Here is a 19762-nt window from a genome sequence, read left to right as displayed (position 1 = left end):
ATTTCCTTAATTAGGACCAAGATGTCTGACAGATCTGCAAACCTTCTTCTTACACAGTTTTCTAGTTTCCTTCCTTATCTCTAGTTTTGCCTTTGTCCCAGAAAACTCTTTACAATCTGGACATTTTCATGCACTGTTTTTGCTGACAGATGTTTGTGGAGGGAAGATACTGATGATATTATGGTTAAATAAAGATGTTTACAGACATTAGAGCAAGAATCCAGGTTAGCCTCTCTGTTAAATTCATACCAGGAAAAATGCCTTATACTTTGAAACTACAGAATATTTTGCATAACGAGGAGAAGATTCAGTTGCCAGGGTTGTAATGTCAGCATCCAGGGGATGAAGATTCTTGTCCTGGCTCTTTTTCATATCTTATTAAAACCAAAAGAAATTATTTGACTGCACTGTGGCATTTTTTAACGTGGTGCTATTTTGCATAGGTGATATTGCTGAATTATAAGCCTCTCCATGTTAATCTGGTTTATTGGTTGTTGCTGTCCACGTGAGCCTGTTGCCTTTTCCGTTGCGAAGCTGCTTCAAGAGCCCCCTGTGTGGAGGGGGAAGAGTGGGGGCATTTTTCGGGCCGATGGAAATTGTAAGCTGCAGCTTACAGAGCCGATGAGAGGACCCTGGGACTGACATATGTTTGGGGGCTCTAAAAGCTTAGATCACCCTGCTATGTAACATGCTTAGAGATTTCTAGCATTAAGGCTCTCAAAAATGCAAAGCAATGCTATAAATATGCAAAAGCATTTTCATTTGCTTTCCTTTTAGGTTTTTGACCAGTCACCGTAGAGGAGATACATAAAAGGACCATATACTTAGCTGCTGTTGAAATATTGTTTCATTTTCCTCCTCATCTATTTGTGCAAGTTTGTATTTTAATCAGGTGGTATTATATCTGAAGGCAGGACTGGACCTATGTATTCTAGGACTGGTAAACAGATTAATTCATGTCTGTGCTGAATAAAAGTCATTACAGTTTAACTGCAGTCTAAAGACTATTTTAAGTACGATGCTATCCAGGAGAACTCAAAATAGAACGTAAGCTAAAAGCTTGGTATGGCAATGATATCTGTACCTTGCTCTCAAAAATGTGCAGCTTTTTCTTTTGTCACTCATTCAAGGACACAAAAAACAAGGTTATGTGGCTTTCAAACAGAATGTCTGTCTGTTTTATTTTCCTCCTTTTCCTACTTGCCACTAGCAGAAATCTTTCTTCAAAGCCAAGACTGTTATCTAACCAGTCCTAAGTGAGATGTTCTCTCTGGTATATTAACAGCCTGCAATATGGCATTTTAACGGGCTTTGGTCATGTGAAGCCAGCACCTTAAAGCTTTATGCTTAAGTTCCCAGATAGGCAACGGAAGAGGAGGATCTTGTTGGTCAAGTCATAGCTCAGGTGATCAGAAGGTCTGCCACTTATACTAGCTGCTGTTCTGCAGCCACTATAGAAAACAGGGAAACAGAAAATATAACAAACAAAGAAATAAACAAAAAAGAGAGAAAAAAAGAACAGAACAAAGGAAAAAGAGAGGAGATAGGAGGAGAGGGAAGGGAGGGAAGGGAAGAGAAGAGGAAAAGTAATCTAGCCTAAAAAAAAGAAACCTTGGAAAAATGGTCCTTAAGGCTTCGGACACTATTAACTATTGTGAAAAACAGTTACTTCCACTTTTGAAGAGTACTTTTTAATGTCCGTTAATCAACCAAAAGAAAAAAGTCTGTAAACTCTTCAAGATTACTTGATGTCACCTTTCTGACCTGGCTGAATAGAACACCATATTCCAGAAGGATGAACTTCCTACATGAACAGATATACTTCCTTCAATTTAAATACATTCAGTCTTCAGATATGTTGAACGTGAGACTCTAGGGCAGTAGTAACTTAAGAGGTGTTTCCTGTCATTTCATCTCACCTGCAGTACTTGGATGTCCCCTGCGTTCTGTAGTATATCTGCCAGCCCCATATGGGTGTCTTGAACACTGTGCAGTAGTTAAAATGGCCCTGAGTGCTTGAGTTTAATAACTGAATCTCCTCCTTAGTCTCCCCACTGCAGTTTACAAAGCTCTGCACTGTGTCTTCTCAGTTATGCTGGAAGTGTGAGCACTGCACCTGAGGCTTGCCAGAACTCTTAGAGAAAGAGCTTCCTTCCAAAAAAACTTGAGTCAATTTTGTCACTTTTATCATTTTTCAAACAAAACTGCTTGAAGTATAACAAAATGGCAACTTCTCAGATTGTAAATTTCATTTGGTCTTCAACTGAGTGAGCGACTGCAGAGGAGCAGTTACGTGTCATACCCTGAGCTGGGGGGGACACTGAAGGCGGTAGTTTGGAGTAGCCCTCCTCAGTCCTGTGCTCTTGCAGAGATCCCTGCTGATCTCCGTAAAGTAAGTGGGCAAGCTGCCAGGAGCCGTGCACCCTGGCCCTTCAGAGCCCGCACTGAACGCTCCTCAGTGCTTTATTTTTAGCACCTTGCATTTTACGAGAAAAGCAGCCTAGAGGTTATCAAGTTCTTCCCTGAGTCCAAAAAAGTATGTGTGAGAAAATGCCACTGGTAATGTTTACCCAGAATGTAAAATGCAGTATCGGAGTAAGTCTTGTATTTTCCTTGGATTTTGGCCAAAGCAGAGCAGTCAACAAAAGAAAAGTGTATCGGGTCAGAAGAAAAGAAGGCTTTGAAAAGAAATTAGAGGCCCTTTTGTTTTCCTTTTCCAAATACTGTTGTGTGAGAGAATCTTTTTAGATTCTGGGAGCTACTGGAAACTACCAGACTTTCACCTCACAAAACACATATTGCTCTGTATGTTTTAAATTCTTGGTGTCAAGGATTTCAAGAAGAGCTCTATGGCTAATGTGTATGTACTAACTTGCTTTTTAGGTGAGTTTGGAGCTGTATTGAGCAATAGCTCATTTAGGGATGTGGCAATGCAGAAGAAAAAGATCTGCTTTTTCTGATGCTCCCTGCATAAGAGAAAAATAAGAATTCCTTCATTTTCACTGCATTGTTCTCTTTCCCTCAGAAAACTTATGTGAATTGGGTGGGTTATTCTAGTGGTCTAGATAAGGAGATTGAAGCCAAGATTGAGAAGCAAATTATGTGTAGTGGTTGCATATCTGCACAGAGGGTAACAAAAGAAACGGCCTCTGCATGTTGCACCCATCAAGAAGCTAATTTTACCTAAAGGAATCACTGAAAGATTTCCACTGATTTAAGGGAGGAAGCTCAATGGTTAGCTCAATGAACCCATACTGCATGTTTGGACCCAGGAATCCCTGTTCCTAGATAAAATTCTCAAGCACATAGGTTTCATTATCTCCAGGAGAAAGCCGTATCCTGGCCAGTCTAGTACTGTGGATTTTGGCTGTATTTTAGAGTGCTGGTGCAGTGGGCAAAGGCACCATGCAAAAACATGGTGATCTGTCAGAACCTTCATGAATTTCAGCCTCATTGTCTGATAGGTACAGTCTTGCATGTTCTTCTTCCAAGATATTCTCAAGTGTCATGCGAGTACCATATCGTAAAGCAGCTTCTGCATAACAGCATACAGAATGAGTTTTGGTGCACAGTCTGTACTTTGCTTCCAGCTGTGGACAACTAATTCCCCAAGACCACCATTGCAAAGCAGTATTTGCCCTCCTGGCAGTACTGGATAGCTGTGCTTAGCTGTACACAGCTGTGCTATGCAAGCGGAATGATTTTCCTCTCAAAAACACTTTATTCAAGTTTGGGAATAATTATTTTTAAATGCACTCGTAGGAAAAACAAATATTTTTTATTAATTATGTAAAAATTTTAACTGCAAAACCAGTGTAAAATTGTATTGATTCTTTTTTGACACCTTCAACTTGAGAGTTTTGTTTGCCAAGCTTCTGTACCAGTCCCAGTACTGCATTAAGTTTAGATCTTCTTGACAGTTTGCTCAGGTGAGTGATCTCATTGAGGGTTGTGTGTGTATATACTTTAGGGTACAGTAGTCCTACAGTGCTGGTAACCTCCTTTGGAGACTTTGGCTGATTTGTGCCTTCCCAGTTTTGGAAGATTTCCTTGCAGGTGTGGCTTACTATTTTTACTGACCCAGCATGCATGAACTCACCTTTTTAAGTTCAAGGGAGGTAACTGCAAGTAGAAGAAGGGGCAGGCTCTACAAGTGTGTTTGTTTATTTAAGTATAAAAGGAATATGGAAAGGAGAAGTGGATGCAATGCAGTGGGGGAAAAATATATGTATGTATATATAGGTCAATATGTGATTTCAACTACTTCTACTATGAGCAGTAGTAATGCTCATAGTGCTAAAAAAAAAAAGAAGAAGAAGAAGAAGAAGGATTAAAAAGAAGCTACAGCTCCAGAGATCATCCCTGAATTTTAGTTCGCATGGCTATCTCAGAGGGCAGCAGCAAAACAGCATTTAATAACATCTCAGAGATGAAGGGCTTGGTCTTGAAAAGGACGGAGCTGCTTCGCCACATCAGAGTTAGTTGAGGTGTGTTTAGAACGGAAAATTATATTGTCAATAGCCTAATCACAAGGGCAAAACTTAGATGCAGAGTCACAGATGAAAATGTTTTGACTGCAAGTGAGGCACAGGTAACGGGGAAAAGTTAGCTTCCCAGTGTGAAATCTTGATTATTTTATTTCATTACAGTGCTGATTTTTTGACAGTTCACATGTGTGTCAGGTCATGGTCCGCTCCCAAACTAGCGAGATAGGCATCTCTAACCCTAATCTCCTGGTGGCCATCACACCCAGGGTGCTCAGCACCACCAAGACCCTCCTTCCTGAGAACGTGTTTCAGAGCAGCACCGCACTGCAAAAACAAATCTAACCTTGCTTTTTTGTCCCCTTCCATTTACCAGTAGAGATGAGGAAAGTGCTTCCAGCTCGCGTGATGGCGAGGACTTGCTCCTCACTGCTCAGCTCCAGCAGACGCTGGCTGACCTGGATGAAGACCTGGAAGGTAGGGGAGAGGGTCGCCTCCAAAGTATGGTGGAGCTGAGGGGAGGCAGGAGGTGCCAAGGCAAAACGCTGCTCTGAGAGGTCCACATGTTTCTCACCAAGGTGCTGGGGAGCAGCACGTGTTGTGGGGGCAGGAGGTGATGCGGCCCAAGGGACAGGCCACCCTGCACACGCCTGGCATGAGTGTTTTAGGGGCTGCTGTATCAGGCAGTCACTGCATTTCAATATTTTCTCCCAGAAGGAAATGCAAAACAATTTATGGGCAGTTGACTTTGGTGAAGCTGAACCAATACTGAACTTCGTGCTTTGTGAATAGTGCTTCTGCTTTGTACTTTGTCAAAATGAAGTGGAGAAGAGGGGATTTTTGTAACTCATGCTTCCCCTGCATTAGCAGTCTTGTACTCTAAAGTACTTTAAAGCTAAAAATAGAAAATACTGACCAGAAGCAGTGGAAAGAGATAAAATAATATCACAGGTTTTTTCTCTTTTGCCTACTACTAGTAACAATACTTCACTATTAACTTTTTGTCACCAACTGGTAGTGAATACTTTTTTAAAAAGTATTTAATTCTTTTACAGTGACCTTGATTATGTTTTAATTTCTCTGAGTACTCCCAACACTGAAATTCCTTTAACTTCTCTGTTGTAACCCTCTATTTATGCCAGCAAATTTGAGAAACGAGTTAAGCTTCTTGCACAAGGAAGCTTCTAGGGTCGCTGGTAATGAAGGGTGAGAAGAACAGTTAAAAATATGTTAAAAATATGAGCGCTGCTTCTTTGTTTGCTTGCTCAAGGAAATCCTTCAACTGGGCTGTTATTACTAACCAGGTCTGGGAAACATAATTTGGAGTTGCTTGCTGTTTCTCAGAAATGTTTCTCCTTCAGTGTCATGTGGTGAAATGTTTATCACTGGGAGAAGTTAGTCAAAGATAAGGTATGAACAGTAGATTAAATTCTGCTTTCAGCTGCATTTGTATTTTTCTCACTGACTGAAGAGGGAGGACTGCAGGAATATTTGCCTGATCCTGATCAGTAACCAGACAGCAAAAGGAAAAAGATTCTCTCTTTATTTTTTTTTTATAATACGGACATGCGCATATATGTATATACATATGTATGTTTGTGTGTGTGTATACATATATATACACACGATATATATACATATATATGTGTGTGTGTATACATGTACACACACATACGTATATGTATACATACAATATTTTTTTTCCTATTGATTTTACTGGAACTCAGATACTCAAATTGGATTAGTTTATGTTAGCTGTTCGTGTAATTTAATGTGATATTGCGTAAGTATTACCTGCATGTACTTTTTTGTGTTTATTTGCAGCTGTGGAGAACATAAGCAACTCTGACTCTGAGAATATTACTGAGGCATTGAGCCCCCATGCCAGGAAAGTTGAGGCTGCCCAAGAGGTTACTGTTTCTGTTCCAGTAACAATCATAGATGATGATGCAGAAGTTAACGTCCCTAGGTCCACTGGAAATCAAGAGACGAGGGGTTCAGAAAATATTTCAGCTGACTCAGTTAATGCAGGGAACTTTACAAATAAAAATAACAATGCAGGTTCCTTTGATAAGGGACATACAAGTGGTGGATCTGTATGTGTATCCAAGGACTTAATATATCAGCAACCTTCTGAAAATGAGTTTGATGTCTTGCCTGTGGAACAGAGGAGAGATATGTTTGAATCGCTCACCTCTTCCTTCGAAAAAAGAAGTGAAAAGAACGTACGACTGGAACCCCCTGCTAAACCTACTATGAAGTCTGAGGAATATAAATCTAAGCTGATTCCATCTTACTCCAAGGCCCCAACTGAAATAAATTCAGCAAATGAGCAAAGAAATCCATTTAAGGAATGTAGTAAAAGGGAAAGACCTCTGAAAAAAAGTAAATCAGAATTAGAAATCAAACAGTTACCAGCAAAAAGAAATGAAGAGAAGGTAGAAGAAATCCCTTCAACACCCACATGGTGTCATCGTGTCCAGCATGCAGGAACAAGTTATGAACCGAAAATGGGTTTGACAACCTTTAAAGTTGTTCCTCCAAAACCTGAAGTAAAGCATTTTGATAGAGGAGTCTCTCTCTCCACTGGTGCCATTAAAATTGATGAACTAGGCAATCTCATAACCCCAAATGCTGGTGGCAATAAGAACACATCAGATACTACTACTCTCACTACTGGTGAAAGCGAGGAAATTCCCCTTGGGAAAGTGAAGGCATTCTGGAGATCAAGTTCTATGGAAAAGCAAAGTGATGACTCTGCTGAGCATCTTCTTAAAAAGTCAGCAGTCACCACAAACCCTAAAACATCCTTTACTTTAAAACATGAACACAAACCTGTCTGTCTTGTAGCTCCAAAACCTGCAGCACCACAAACTGTTACTTCCCAGGTAGTTGAAAGACAGTTTGAAAATGAAAAGACCAAACCACCTCTTCCAGTCGCACAGTCTCAAGTAAAACCACTGGTGGCCCCAGCCATTAGTAAGGACAAGGTGGAGCTTCCATTTCTAAAGCCGCATAGGAGGACTTCAAGTCAATATGTTGCCTCTGCCATTGCAAAACACATCAATCTACCTACCTTTAAGTCTGACTCCACAGAATATCATGAGAAAGAAGAAAATAAGCCTGGGGCAGGTGAGGTTAAAACTGAAGGAGAACTTTTCCCAAAGAGATGTATTATTGTGGCCAAATACAGCCCTGTGGAAACAGATTCAGCAGAAACAAGAGAACCACCTTCAAATGTTTTTACTTCCAGTCTGAAGGTATCGCACAGGTTCACAGCTGGTGATAATTCTGGAGCAGAGAACAAAATAGTTAACATCAGGGCACCAAATCAAGCAACTCCTAGTTTCTATAAAAAGAATGGCAGTGTCCCACTTAGTAAATCCTCTTCAAAGGATAACAACGCTGCAGATGATGATTACAGTTTAAGCAGCAAACAAAGTATAGCAGAGAAAAAAATGCATCTTTTGTTTGACCAGAAATGTGAGACTTGGAACCATCCGAATTCAGCTCCATCCCTGAAGTCACCTGATCTCCAGGTTGTCCCACCCTTTTCCACCTCGTCTTTGCGGGCCAGTAAATGGCCTCCCACCAGCAGCCTACAAGCCAGTTGTTTCAAAGCATCGCCCGAGTTAAATGGTGCGGCTGCCAGCAACCACGTGGAGTCAGAACGTGAGGACAAGCATGGCGGTTTGGTTGCTGGTGCAGTCATAGAGCTGGATGTTAACGTTCAGACCAACATCTTTGGACCAAAGAAGAAGTTCAAACCAGTTGTGCAGAAACCCATCCCAAAAGATACGTCGCTGCACAGTGCCCTGATGGAAGCCATCCAGACAGGAGGGGGAAAGGAGAAACTCAGAAAGGTAACGTGGAGGCTTCGTTGAGCCTATGCAGCTGCAGAAGCCTGGGTTTGCACCGTCAGACACCAGCTGTCTTATAAATGCTGGTGAGCTGGAGGGCACATGGCATTTGAAAAAAAAAAAATGCACAAGGCCCTGGTTATGGTGTGTGTCCTGTATGTTACGCAATGCTGATTCTGCTGCACTAGCCAGGAGATCTAGAGGGTGCAGAGATACAACTTAACAGAGAAGTAATTGAGATTAGCCCAAGAGCCTAGCCTGCATTTCTCTGTGTTATGTAAAAAGAAGAACACACTGCATGGAGAAAACTTGTACATATCTGTAAAGGAAAGAAAACTACATTTTGTGTTAATTTGGTGGTATTCATTTGCTGCTAAAGCTCAGGAGATATGAGATGTCATCTGTACACACAACATTACTCACTGGAATCTACATATATCCTTACCAGTTAGAGTTCTTAGAATTACAGAATCTTTATGGTTGGAAAGGACCTTTAAGATCACCCAGTCCAATTGCAAACACGTCACCACCATGCCTGCTAAATGCAGGCCTGAAAGAAAACAAACTGATTATCTCCATAGCTTGTTTTTTTGGTGCATGTACTAAAATGCTTTCAGTAGGATTTGTCTGTAAGTAAGTATCTAACAAGGTTATTGTTTTTACATTGTAGATTTCAGACACTATGTCAAACGGAAGTCAGAAGAAACCCTCATATGCTGAACCAGAGAACGAACGCACAGCCCTTCTGGCAGCAATCAGAGGCCACAGTGGCACCTCGAAGCTGAAAAAGGTAAGAAACACATGATGAGCGATCTTCTAAGTGCAGTCTATTCCTACTGAAGGTTTTAGATATATCTGGAAATTATGCAAAATGAAGTTGTCCTGCAGAGAGAAAAGCTTAGAGGCAAATACTATGATAAAAGGGCAGATCTGGCTTGCACAGATAAGATAGTGGATCAGGTTACGTCCTCTGCTACAGAAGTTACTCTCACTGAAGTTTTATGCCCAATGCTGAGAGAGGATCATGTGTAAATCCAAGTGAGTTAAAGAGAATGAACATGGAAGGCACTAGCTGATCATCAGTTTCATGTATTTACGTGTTGTTTTTTGCACTTCAAAAGTATGCAGTTATTTGTATTGCCTACTGTATAGGCAATCCCAGTCTGACTGACTGACTATCCCAGTCACCTAAAAACACATTATGACTTCTTCACATGTGCTTCATGAGTTAGGTACATGTGAAGTGTTTGCAAGTACAGTTCTGCATCAGTACAGGGTGGGGACTGACGTTCTGGAGAGCAGCTCTGCAAAGAGAGGGACCTGGGTGTCATGGTGGATGACAAGTTGACCATGAGGCGGCAGTGTGCCCTCCTGGCCAAGAAGGCCAATGGGATCCTGGGGTGCATTAAGAAGAGCATCTCCAGCAAGTCGAGGGAGGTGATCCTGCCCCTCTACTCAGCCCTGGTGAGGCCGGATCTGGAGTATTGTGTCCAGTTCTGGGCTCCACAGTACAAGAGGGATGTGGAGCTACTGGAGAGAGTCCAGCGCAGGGCCACAAGGATGATCAGGGGCCTGGAACATCTGCCCTACGAGGAGAGGCTGAGGAAGCTGGGCCTATTGAGCCTGGAGAAGAGAAGGCTGAGAGGGGATCTGATCAGTGTCTATAAGTACCTCAAGGTAGGGAGTGAAGAGGATGGCGCTGGTCTCTTTTCAGTGGTGGCCACCAATAGAACTAGAGGAAACATCTGGAAACTGAAGCACCAAAAGTTCCACAGGAACTTAAGGAAAAATTTCTTAACAGTGAGAGTGGCAGAGCACTGGAAGAGGTTGCCAAGAGAGGTTGTGGAGTCTCCTTCTCTGGAGATCTTCAAAACCCGCTTGGATGCAGACCTGTGCCACGTGCTTTAGGTGACCCTGCGTGTGCAGGGGGTTGGACTAGATGACCTCTAGAGGTCCCTTCCAACCTTAAGCATTCTATGATTCTAATCATAGAGTCATAGAATCCTTAAGGTTGGACGAGACCTCCAGGGTTCATCTAGTCCAACCCCTGCACACACAGGGTCACCCAGAGCACGTGGCACAGGGCTGCGTCCAGGCGGCCCTTGGAGATCTCCAATGGATACTGATGGAAAATCACAGAATGGTTCTCAAATCTCTTTTCCACGGCAGCAGGATGGTTTCTTCTGTCTGGAGGTCTGACCTAACCATTAAAGCATCTCCTATTTCCAGTTGCCAAAGCCTGCATTGTTCTAGCCTCAGTTTTCTCTCAGTTCACTAATCAAGCCAAGGATGTGTTTTTGGCAAGGAGTCCCCCATTTTCCTCATGCAGTGTCTCAGGCCATTAACACACCCAGATAGCCGGCATGAGATTGAATTGTCCCTTTTCTGTGTAAGGGCATAACTCCTTTCCTCTGAGCGGTTCCGAGTGTCTTGCAACCTGTGCTGCAGGTGGGAAACAGCTTTCTGTGAGCCTGAAAGTGGAATATACTGCCAGGGGCAGTAAAGGATCAGCAACCCCTTGATCAAGGATGTGTCACAGCCATCTCCACACATACTTAATTGCATTTTGCATTCGTTTGGCACAAATGTAAGTCTGTGTGAAAAAAAGCTTTGAGAATGAAGTGGTGTTATTTTATCACAGAGACTTTTTGGAATACTTTTCTCTGGCAGAAAAGCTTTTAGCATCATTTTAAAGGAAGTTGCTTGGATACCGTACTTCCCCCCCCCCCCCCAACATGTCACCAGTGTTCATTAAAGCACCATGGTTATGTGTGTTCAGGGCTGCGTACAGATGTGCTGTGTTGGAAGGACCGTCCCTTCAGTGTCACCTCAGATGTTCATGTCTTATCTGACGTGACTTCATTCCTGCATATTTGTATATGCAGTGAGGGAACAGAATGTAGGAGCTTTTTCAATTTGGATTACTTGATAGGAAAATTAATCCTTTTTCGTTTTTTCCCTAGAGAGAGATTGTGCCTTATTTTCTCTGTTAAAGGTGTGATAGCGTATTTACTGGTAAACCTCCCATTTGCCACAGGATATAAATAATTTTAATTCACAGAATCATAGAATGCTTAAGGTTGGAAGGGACCTCTAGAGATCATCTAGTCCAACCCCTCTGCTCAAGCAGGGTCACCTAGAGCACGTGGCACAGGGCGGCATCCAGGCGGGTTTGGAAGATCTCCACAGAAGGAGACTCCACAGCCTCTCCGGGGAGCCTGGTCCAGTGCTCTGTCACTCTCACAAGGGTAGTTACTACAGCTTGATCATGATTACTACTAGCAACATTATTTACAACAAAAATATTTGTCAAGGCAGTTGAAGGAAAATCTGGCTTAGTCTGAATGATTGCCTGCTCCCCCTGAATGCATTTAAACAAAAATAAATTTCTGCATAAGTTTCATGCAGGATTTTTTGGGTTCAGGAATTCCACAGAAGCTCTCTTGTAAGAGCAGCCAATAGTTTTCTTTGCTACATGCTTTCTCTGGTCATATTTTTTTTTCTTAGTAATGCTGTAAATTATAGATTTAATAACCTTTTTTTTCCTTTTTTTTTATTATTATTTTTTTTTCAGTGAAGCCAGGTCCCAAAAGCATAGCTCTAGAAGAGCCTCACTCCCATCTGAAATTATTTCTGCAGCCCAGACTGCTGAAAGTAACAAGATTTCTGGGTGGCTACTGCAGCTTTAATATATCTTCCTGATTCCAAAAATCTTTGTGGTTGTTTCCAAATGAATACCAAGTCCAGCTCCCCGTCTGTTACCTTACATGCCAAGAAGAGTTACAGGATGCTGGAGCTCACAGTAAATAGAGATTAAATTTCTGAGACAGAGTCAATGCCAAATCCTTGATGCTGGTAATCAGCCTAGCTGAATGATGTGAGTGAGTAGTAACAGATGTTCAACCCTATGAGCAAACGAAAGTTCTACATGCTTTATATCATTTAAGCAAAGTGACATTGGGGTACTGAAATTAAACGCATCAAATAATTACAATTTAGCCATGCTTTGGTATTAATCACTGCCTCTCAACTGCATCATGAACAGGTCTCCTCAGCGGCCTCTGAAGAGCTACAGAGTTTTAGGAACGCAGAACTGTCCTTGCAAAAAGCAGAAGACCTTCAGGAAGAGGAACTTTGTATCCCACCACTTCCCATACAGCCGCCACCACCACCACCTCCTGCTCCACCATCAGCAGCAGCAGCTCCAAAATCCTCTACCCCTGCTGCAGCTGACCCTGCTGAGGCAAGGCAAGCCCTAATGGAGGCCATTCGCTCCGGTGCTGGAGCAGCAAAGTTAAAAAAGGTAAATGTACTTTTATATTTTTAGCCTTTTGGAAGAAATAACTTGAGCTTGCTGCTCTGAGAGCTGTTTGTAGGCATAGCCACACGTTTCTTTTCTTTCTGTCACCAAAAGAAGGTCTGAGTATTGTGTTTTCTTCAGCTGAGTCAAAGATCAAGAGCAAATTTCAAGCCTTTTGACAGCTCTTAAAACACATTTTTGAAAAAGTATTTCACCTCTTTAGAGAGTCAAAACATGCCTGTGCATATATGCATCCATATGAATATGCCACTACCTACCTAACAGAACATTAAGAGTATGAATATCATTTCAGAAAACTTGTGTGTGGGTGTGTGTGCGCCCTTTGCCATTTTCAGCAACCTGAGATAATAATGTATGTCATTTAGACAAGGAGAGGTCAGATATGAGACCAAAGGTTCTCCTAGCCATTTATTTTTCCTGCTTCCACAAACCTGAAACAAATACAGACATAATTGTCTCCTAATTTCAGTAGTGTTTTGAAAACCTTGATTCCTGACATACAAGCTTAGGTGGCAGATGTTGAGAGCTGTCAGTAAAGCTGTGAGATCCTTTTAATGTCTCATTGAACTTTATCAATTGGATGATTTGTGTTTCTCTTTCGTGGTCAACTATGGATAAGCCAGTTCCTAGATGACTAAATGCTGTTCTTGCTCAGATGTTTGTGTTGATTTTTTTGGAGAAATTTCATTTATCTTTTTGATTGAGATCTTATTTTTCCTAACCCCACATTACACCAAATTTCTGAGTAAAGAGAAGCAATCATTGTGCCTCAGTGGCGTTGTCCTAATGTTACACTGCAGTATCTAAGAGTGGACTTTGATCCAGAGACTTCATGGAGTGTACAAGAACAGATGGAGTTTTCCCAATACGTGATTTAGCTGATGCCAACCATAAGTGTACAAATAGACTTTAACCTTGCTTGCTTGTCCTCTTTAAAACAATTTAAACTATATTACCTATTTCAAAATTATAAAAAAAGGCTAAACAAATCTTGTTTCTGGTAAACCAGAAATTCCAGAGTATCATTAGCAATTGCACAGACAAATCAGTTTTTCAGATAGATTTCCATCATCAGCATAGAACAGACATCAGGATGTTCAATTGTTGTGGTGCGAAAAAATGTGTCTGTATTATGCATATCAGTAGAAGACTACAACTTATGAAGAAATAACACTCCAAGCAAGGTTTTCTTTCTCAATATCACCATTTTACAGGGAAAAAAAAAAAAAGAAAAGTGGATTTGTACATACAAGAATACCACATGCAGTTCTTTGTTTTCTAGATCTTTTCAAATTCCAAATAGTGTGAACTTTGCTCTTCCAACTGCATGACTGTTGCAGAAGTCTTTGGGGGAGCCATAGCTGTTCTCATTAAAACAAGTCTTTATCACATCCTCGGGGATTCATTTTGAAACAGTTAGATAGTCATTGTAGACTACAAAAGTGAGCTTGATATACTCATATATTCTGCTAAATACTGCGCCTGTCTTCTTTCATTTTCAAAACAGAGTAATTTTCAGTACATCTGACATTGAAATGACAAAAGAGTGCATCCTTTCTTGCATATATTTTATAAAAATGAGAGGCATTTTTTCTAAAGACAGAGCAAGTTTTTTTGTGTGTGATTGTGCTGTCCTTCATTATATTGGATATGCAAGCTAAGTTTGTATATATGCCAAAGGCATCATGTCATTCTGACATCTGAGATCCCATGCCCTTAATCATTGATAAAAGTAAAAATGTCAGATTTCCCACAGTTTCTATCTAGTATGTATTAATATTTCTCCTAGATTACTGTGTTAAATAAGAGCCAATTTCTGATCTTTTCTGCAGTTGGACACCTTATGGCAGCGAAAGTTGACTTTCAGAGAATACATGATATCTGCATATCGGGGTTTTCTTCTTTTACAGCTGCAGAACATGACTGCAACGAGTACTGACTTTTTGGTAGGCAGTGGCTGGTGTGTGGTTTTGTGCCAGGACCAAAGCAATTTTTTTTTAATTTAATTTTATTTTTTTTTTCATCCTCTGTCTAAAATCTGTGATGATGTGGAGGTATAAGTCCAGAGCCTTTTTTTTTTTTTTTTTTTTTTTTTTTTTTTTTTTTTTGACTAGGCTGCCTGTTTGATTTTAGTTGCAATGAGTAGATGGCAGACTAGATAGTTAAATCTTTTTATGGCATGTTTTTCTTCTCCATTGTCTTCTGGAAGTTTTCTGGAACGAGGGCTTCTGATGGTGAAGTATTTAGTCAGCTAATACTGTGGAGAACTGAGAAAGATCTGCATTGCTTAGTTACGTATGACTCAATTTGTGCTTATTTATGAGGGGTTATTTGCAATGGAAGTAGATCAAATGGGACTGTCGGAGGAACCAAACATGAAAAGCAACCAATTGCCCAGATAAGGAGCATCCCAACAAACATTTGAGCTCTATTAATATCTGTGAAAAGTCAACTCCTCCACTCCACCCCTGATTACACAGCTGTTTGCTAAAGTCATGAACTTTAAGGTTAAAAGATCCACTGTGCAGGAAGGGAGGAGAGAAGTAGCTGCCGGCTGACCCAGCCTTAGTGAGAGTCTGGGTCTGCCCCAGAAAGGCTGTAATTGGGTCACCCAAAACAAACCAGAGCAGAAATACACGTTTGAGGAAAAGGCCAAGTATAGGTAAGACAGTATGTGCATAGCACTCCTGGATTTTCTTTAATCCATTTCTTGGACTGCTGTGCTTGTTTTGGCAAATAAATCACACTTGGTTTGGAAGAAACGGCTTCTGTTTTATTGCACGCTCTTGCTGTCCACAGACTCCCACAGGAAAATTCTTGTTGGTGCCAATCCCAGCTGAGCCTGCTCAGTAACCTGGTCCATCCACTGCGTAATGCAGTTCAGAGACCTGCCACCAAACCTGGTGGTTGGTTAGGGATCCTACCCTAAGGGAATGGAGGCAGGACCGTTTCTGCAGTGGTGGCCTTTCTGAGCTAGGGAAGCTGCATATCTTGCAATATTCAGGAAATAGCCCTTTTTCATTCTCAGAATGGTCTGATGAGGAACCTTGCACGTGTTTAACGCATCCAAAGTATGAGAGTAAGTCTGAGAGACATCACCAAGTGAGGTCGCCAGGATGTGTTGCTCTAATGGCCTCGGTGGTTAAATGGCCTCAGAAATGAGCGCATCTTGCTCACAAGGCATCTCCTTCCCAGCTGCATCATCTTTATGGAGGGAAATCACGTGATCTAGGAAACAAAGAGCTGATCCAAGACCAACTTTTGGGTTGGTTGTAGTGAGCAAAAATCAAGTCAGAGTTGTGTCATTTGAGCTTCTCATGTTAAAAATGATCTAATGTTTTGTTTAAATTGTATCAAGCAACTTTTTTCACATACTCATACACTCTTTTTTTTAGTTTTTAAACTTTTTGTTTCTGTCTTTGAAAATGCAAACAGATCCAGCTAGATTTCTGAAATTCTGTGTACATCACTGCATGTGTATTTTTGTGTCTGTGTAACTTGCCTTGGGATTTACCATCATTATGTGTGGGGGGAAAAAAAAAACATAACTAACTACACATGCAAATAACCCATTAGATGTCTAGCTGTAGGTATAGTTGCAGCACAAGCCCATGCAGGACTGAAAATCTTACCAACAAAGAGAGGTTGCCTTTGCTTATTATGCCATCTACCCATCTTAGGTAGAGTTGTATCCAGGGATTTGGTAGAGATACTGCAAGGGAATGTGCCAGCACAAGGTGGGAAAAGCAGTTTCCTTATCTAAAAAACAGACTTTTGCTCATGGAAAAATAATTTTTGTTGACTACTCTTTAATGGTACATGCAGAAGATACTCTACAGATTTCACATGTTTTCCAGTTAAGATTAGAGCTGGACCCATCTAAGGAGCCTTGTTATGTTTACCTGCTATGGCTTTTAAAATTAATTTGGCTCCATCACAGAATCCACAAACATTCATTCCAGTATTCAGCATTTAGTCATATGAACTCTTGATATATGCAATGTATCATTCTGTTGGCAGCTAACAAAGCCAGGTAAGATAATTGCTGCGCCCATTGCAGTGAATCCCTGGTATATGCTGGGATCATTCAAAGTTGATCTCTAACAAGTGATGCATCGATCTGAGTTGAGGCATGTTCAATGTTTCCCAGGGATCATGGCCAAGTTCTGTACCTTTATGTCAAGCAGTGGACCACTCTTCTCATGTAATCAGGGATGTAAAATTGTGAATGAAGAAATACTATTTCTTATCATTAATGTTTGTAGGTGCAATGACAGAACTTAAAGACCCAGGCCACAGCTGGTGTAGGTACTGGTATGCTAGAAATAAGGGAGGGAGGCCTTGCTAAAAGGTTGTTCAAGCTCGATATACAGGTAGTCAAATAAGCCCAGAAAGGGATTTTGGTTCCCAAGCAGTGAAGGGCAGTCATTTGCATGCTGTTACTCCATTTGAATTGAAAGATAACATTTAATTTGAACTCTTCACCTTGCTATTTATTTTGTACAGTGACCTATTTTTTCTCTAAGAGTAAAGCTTCTGCCATGGATACCAAGGTCAAAATTCAAAAGTTTAAGCTTGTTCAAATACATTGATCCTGTTTAGCTTTTGTGGTGCTCATGCTCTGTGGAACTCTGTGATAAAATCAAAGTACAGTGGGAGGAGCACCCTAGCATACGTGTTCAGTTAAACATGTGCTTTGATGAAGTGAAGGCTAGGAAGGAGCATTAAGCTTCAATATTTTGGTTTTATTTTGTTAAATTTGCTTTTTTCATTCAATCACAAAACAAAGTACTCATGAATTGATTCATATGACCAGTGACAGACATATAAACCAATATATTGACCATTATTGAACAGATTTTGACTGTCAGGTCTTTCATGCTCACAGCCAGGGTTTGTGTTCATTCCACAAAATGAAGGAATTTCACAGAAAAATACATAACCTACGTTCTGGGTAATAATGTTACTGCAGACAAAATGACCTTAGGATGCATGAGGGATGGGATTGTTAGGAAAGGAGATACCTTTCACTTGGAACCATACTTGGAGAGAAAAAAAAAAAAAGCTTTAAGTGTCAAAGAACTGAAGAGACTAAGCTTGCAGACAGCCCTGCAGGAGAATGCTTGGTTAACAATGTCAGCAGTTGAAGGTCTAAAAATATCTTGAATGATCATGTGCTTTTCTTTGTTATAGGTCCCTCTGCTCGTTTGAATTGTGTATAAAGAACAGGTGATTGGAAAATCTAACCCTATATGCACCCATAATCATCATGCAAGGTCTGAAGTGGCAAAAACACATCAAGAAGTTTAGTTTATTCTCTTGTCTACAAGCCAAAGTAAGTTGTAGTTAATTTTCAGTGTTCCTGCATAATGGTTCTAAGGGAAAAATATGTTGCTCTGATGTTAAGCTTCTGTGCCAAGGAATTGTGTTTTGCCTCTGAATATTTAAGGTTGCCAATAAACTATTTTTGTTGGCAGGTTAATAAGAGTGTAACCACTATGCAGTCTTCTGTTAATACTTAATTGTGTTTATGGGCAAAATTAAAAGACTTTTGCTAGCTATCTGAAAGGTAATATTCATTTCAAGTTGTTAAAAGTACGTAACTGTTTCAGACTATTTACTTCTTATTTGATTTGGAAAAGAACTATAAGCAATAAGAGGGAGAAAAAAGGCCGAATAAAGATCTATAGAATTCAATGACAAGAGAAAAGTTATGGTATATTCTGAAAGACCTAAATTGCCATATGTTGGGGTCATTATTTTTCCTGGTGGTTTTTAGATGGACTTTATGTATCTGCAGCTCTGAGAAAGCAAGCAATCAATAGTGAATGTGAGAGAGCATGTCACTGAAGTTACTTATGGGGTATAATGTATAGAGTACGATATACTGACCTGAGCAGCAGTCACAGCGCTTGAAAAGTGTCGAGGCACGTTAAGGGATCTCCCTTTGCAGCTGTGAAGGTTATAAGTAGAGGGCTGTGTGGTGGTCCAAGATCTCAAGCTCCCTCCTGCACTGCGAAGGGAAATGGAGGTGGTTTACATCTGCCACTGGGACTTTGTCACCTGCTCAGGTCACACACAAGCGGGCCCTTTGTTTCCAGTTCTCATAGCTGCTGCGTGTTGTCTCACAAGGATTTATAGCAGCTTCTTTTACAAATGGTTAACTACTTTGGTAGTTGTGGTTGTACATATGTTGAAAATATTTTGTTAAATTGAAACGATTATCTTAAAAAGGATGGATCAAAACACTTTTTCACATTTGCTATATCACAGTGAAACCGAAGAAGGGGAAGTTTGTACATTTACATTTTTATAATTGCAGACCAGAGCGGAGGTTGGTTCTTTTTTTGGAGCTGAAATGTAAAAACATACAGCTATGTAATGTTGAAAGCAAGAGTATATTTAGCCATCTGCATTTAATATGTCTGTAATATTATATATTGTAAAATATTGATGTCTGTTAGTGCCACAAATAAAAACAAAAATCAAAAACTGTTATGTGGTTCACGAGACTCTTTTTGCTGATTTTTTCCCATTTGCAGAAAGAAATTGGAACTAGTGATGGACATGAGCAAAGTAGGGTGCTGTGTGTAATATCTCAGGTCTAATATAAAGCATCTCAGGCCAGGAAAGGGCTCATCACTGATGCTCGAGGAATGCAGTAGGAATGGAAAAATTAAATCAAGATACCGGAACACATTACCATATCATGCACACTTTTATATTAATGCATCATTGCTGAAAGTCCATCCCTTCATCAGAGAATCTGATATATTCTGAATTAAGATTCTGTTTCATACCTTGGGATGGATAAGATCACCTTTGTTGGCTGACAAGCCCTTTTTAGTCCTAAAATCTTCTCAATATGCTTTGCTTGGGAAGTACTAACATTTTAAAAGTGCCATCAGAGGAAAGGATTCACTCATAACCTTGAACACTATACAGATGGTCCCAGCAGCAGTGATTACAGCTTCCTGTAAAACAGAATCCACTGCAGTGCTCCTTGCTGCTTTTCTTAGTGCTGTCTGAAGGCTCTGGTCCTGCTTCCTTACTGATGCCCTTTCAATACAATGAATTGCGTATGCACTTTTCAATGC

General features: G+C 40.7%; 1 protein-coding gene across 1 annotated transcript in view; it reads left to right on the top strand.

Annotated features, from left to right (window-relative positions):
- The window catches only part of LOC104564594 (protein cordon-bleu), a 107057-nt gene extending 88835 nt beyond the window's left edge, over positions 1-18222 (top strand). The window contains exons 12-16 of the mRNA XM_088523302.1: positions 4866-4961; positions 6309-8347; positions 9015-9134; positions 12390-12647; positions 17859-18222. Of these exons, the coding sequence (XP_088379428.1) occupies positions 4866-4961; positions 6309-8347; positions 9015-9134; positions 12390-12647; positions 17859-17876 (2531 nt within the window). The 3' untranslated portion in view covers positions 17877-18222. The remainder of the gene's footprint in view (positions 1-4865; positions 4962-6308; positions 8348-9014; positions 9135-12389; positions 12648-17858) is intronic.
- Positions 18223-19762: the final 1540 nt, after the last annotated feature.

Source organism: Tinamus guttatus, unplaced genomic scaffold, assembly GCF_059628265.1.
Source record: "Tinamus guttatus ecotype Peru unplaced genomic scaffold, ASM5962826v1 Tinamus_guttatus_pri_ptg000179l, whole genome shotgun sequence".
NCBI lineage: Eukaryota > Metazoa > Chordata > Aves > Tinamiformes > Tinamidae > Tinamus > Tinamus guttatus.
Note: the sequence above shows the minus strand (reverse complement) of the source record. Positions and strands in the feature narration are given on the sequence as shown.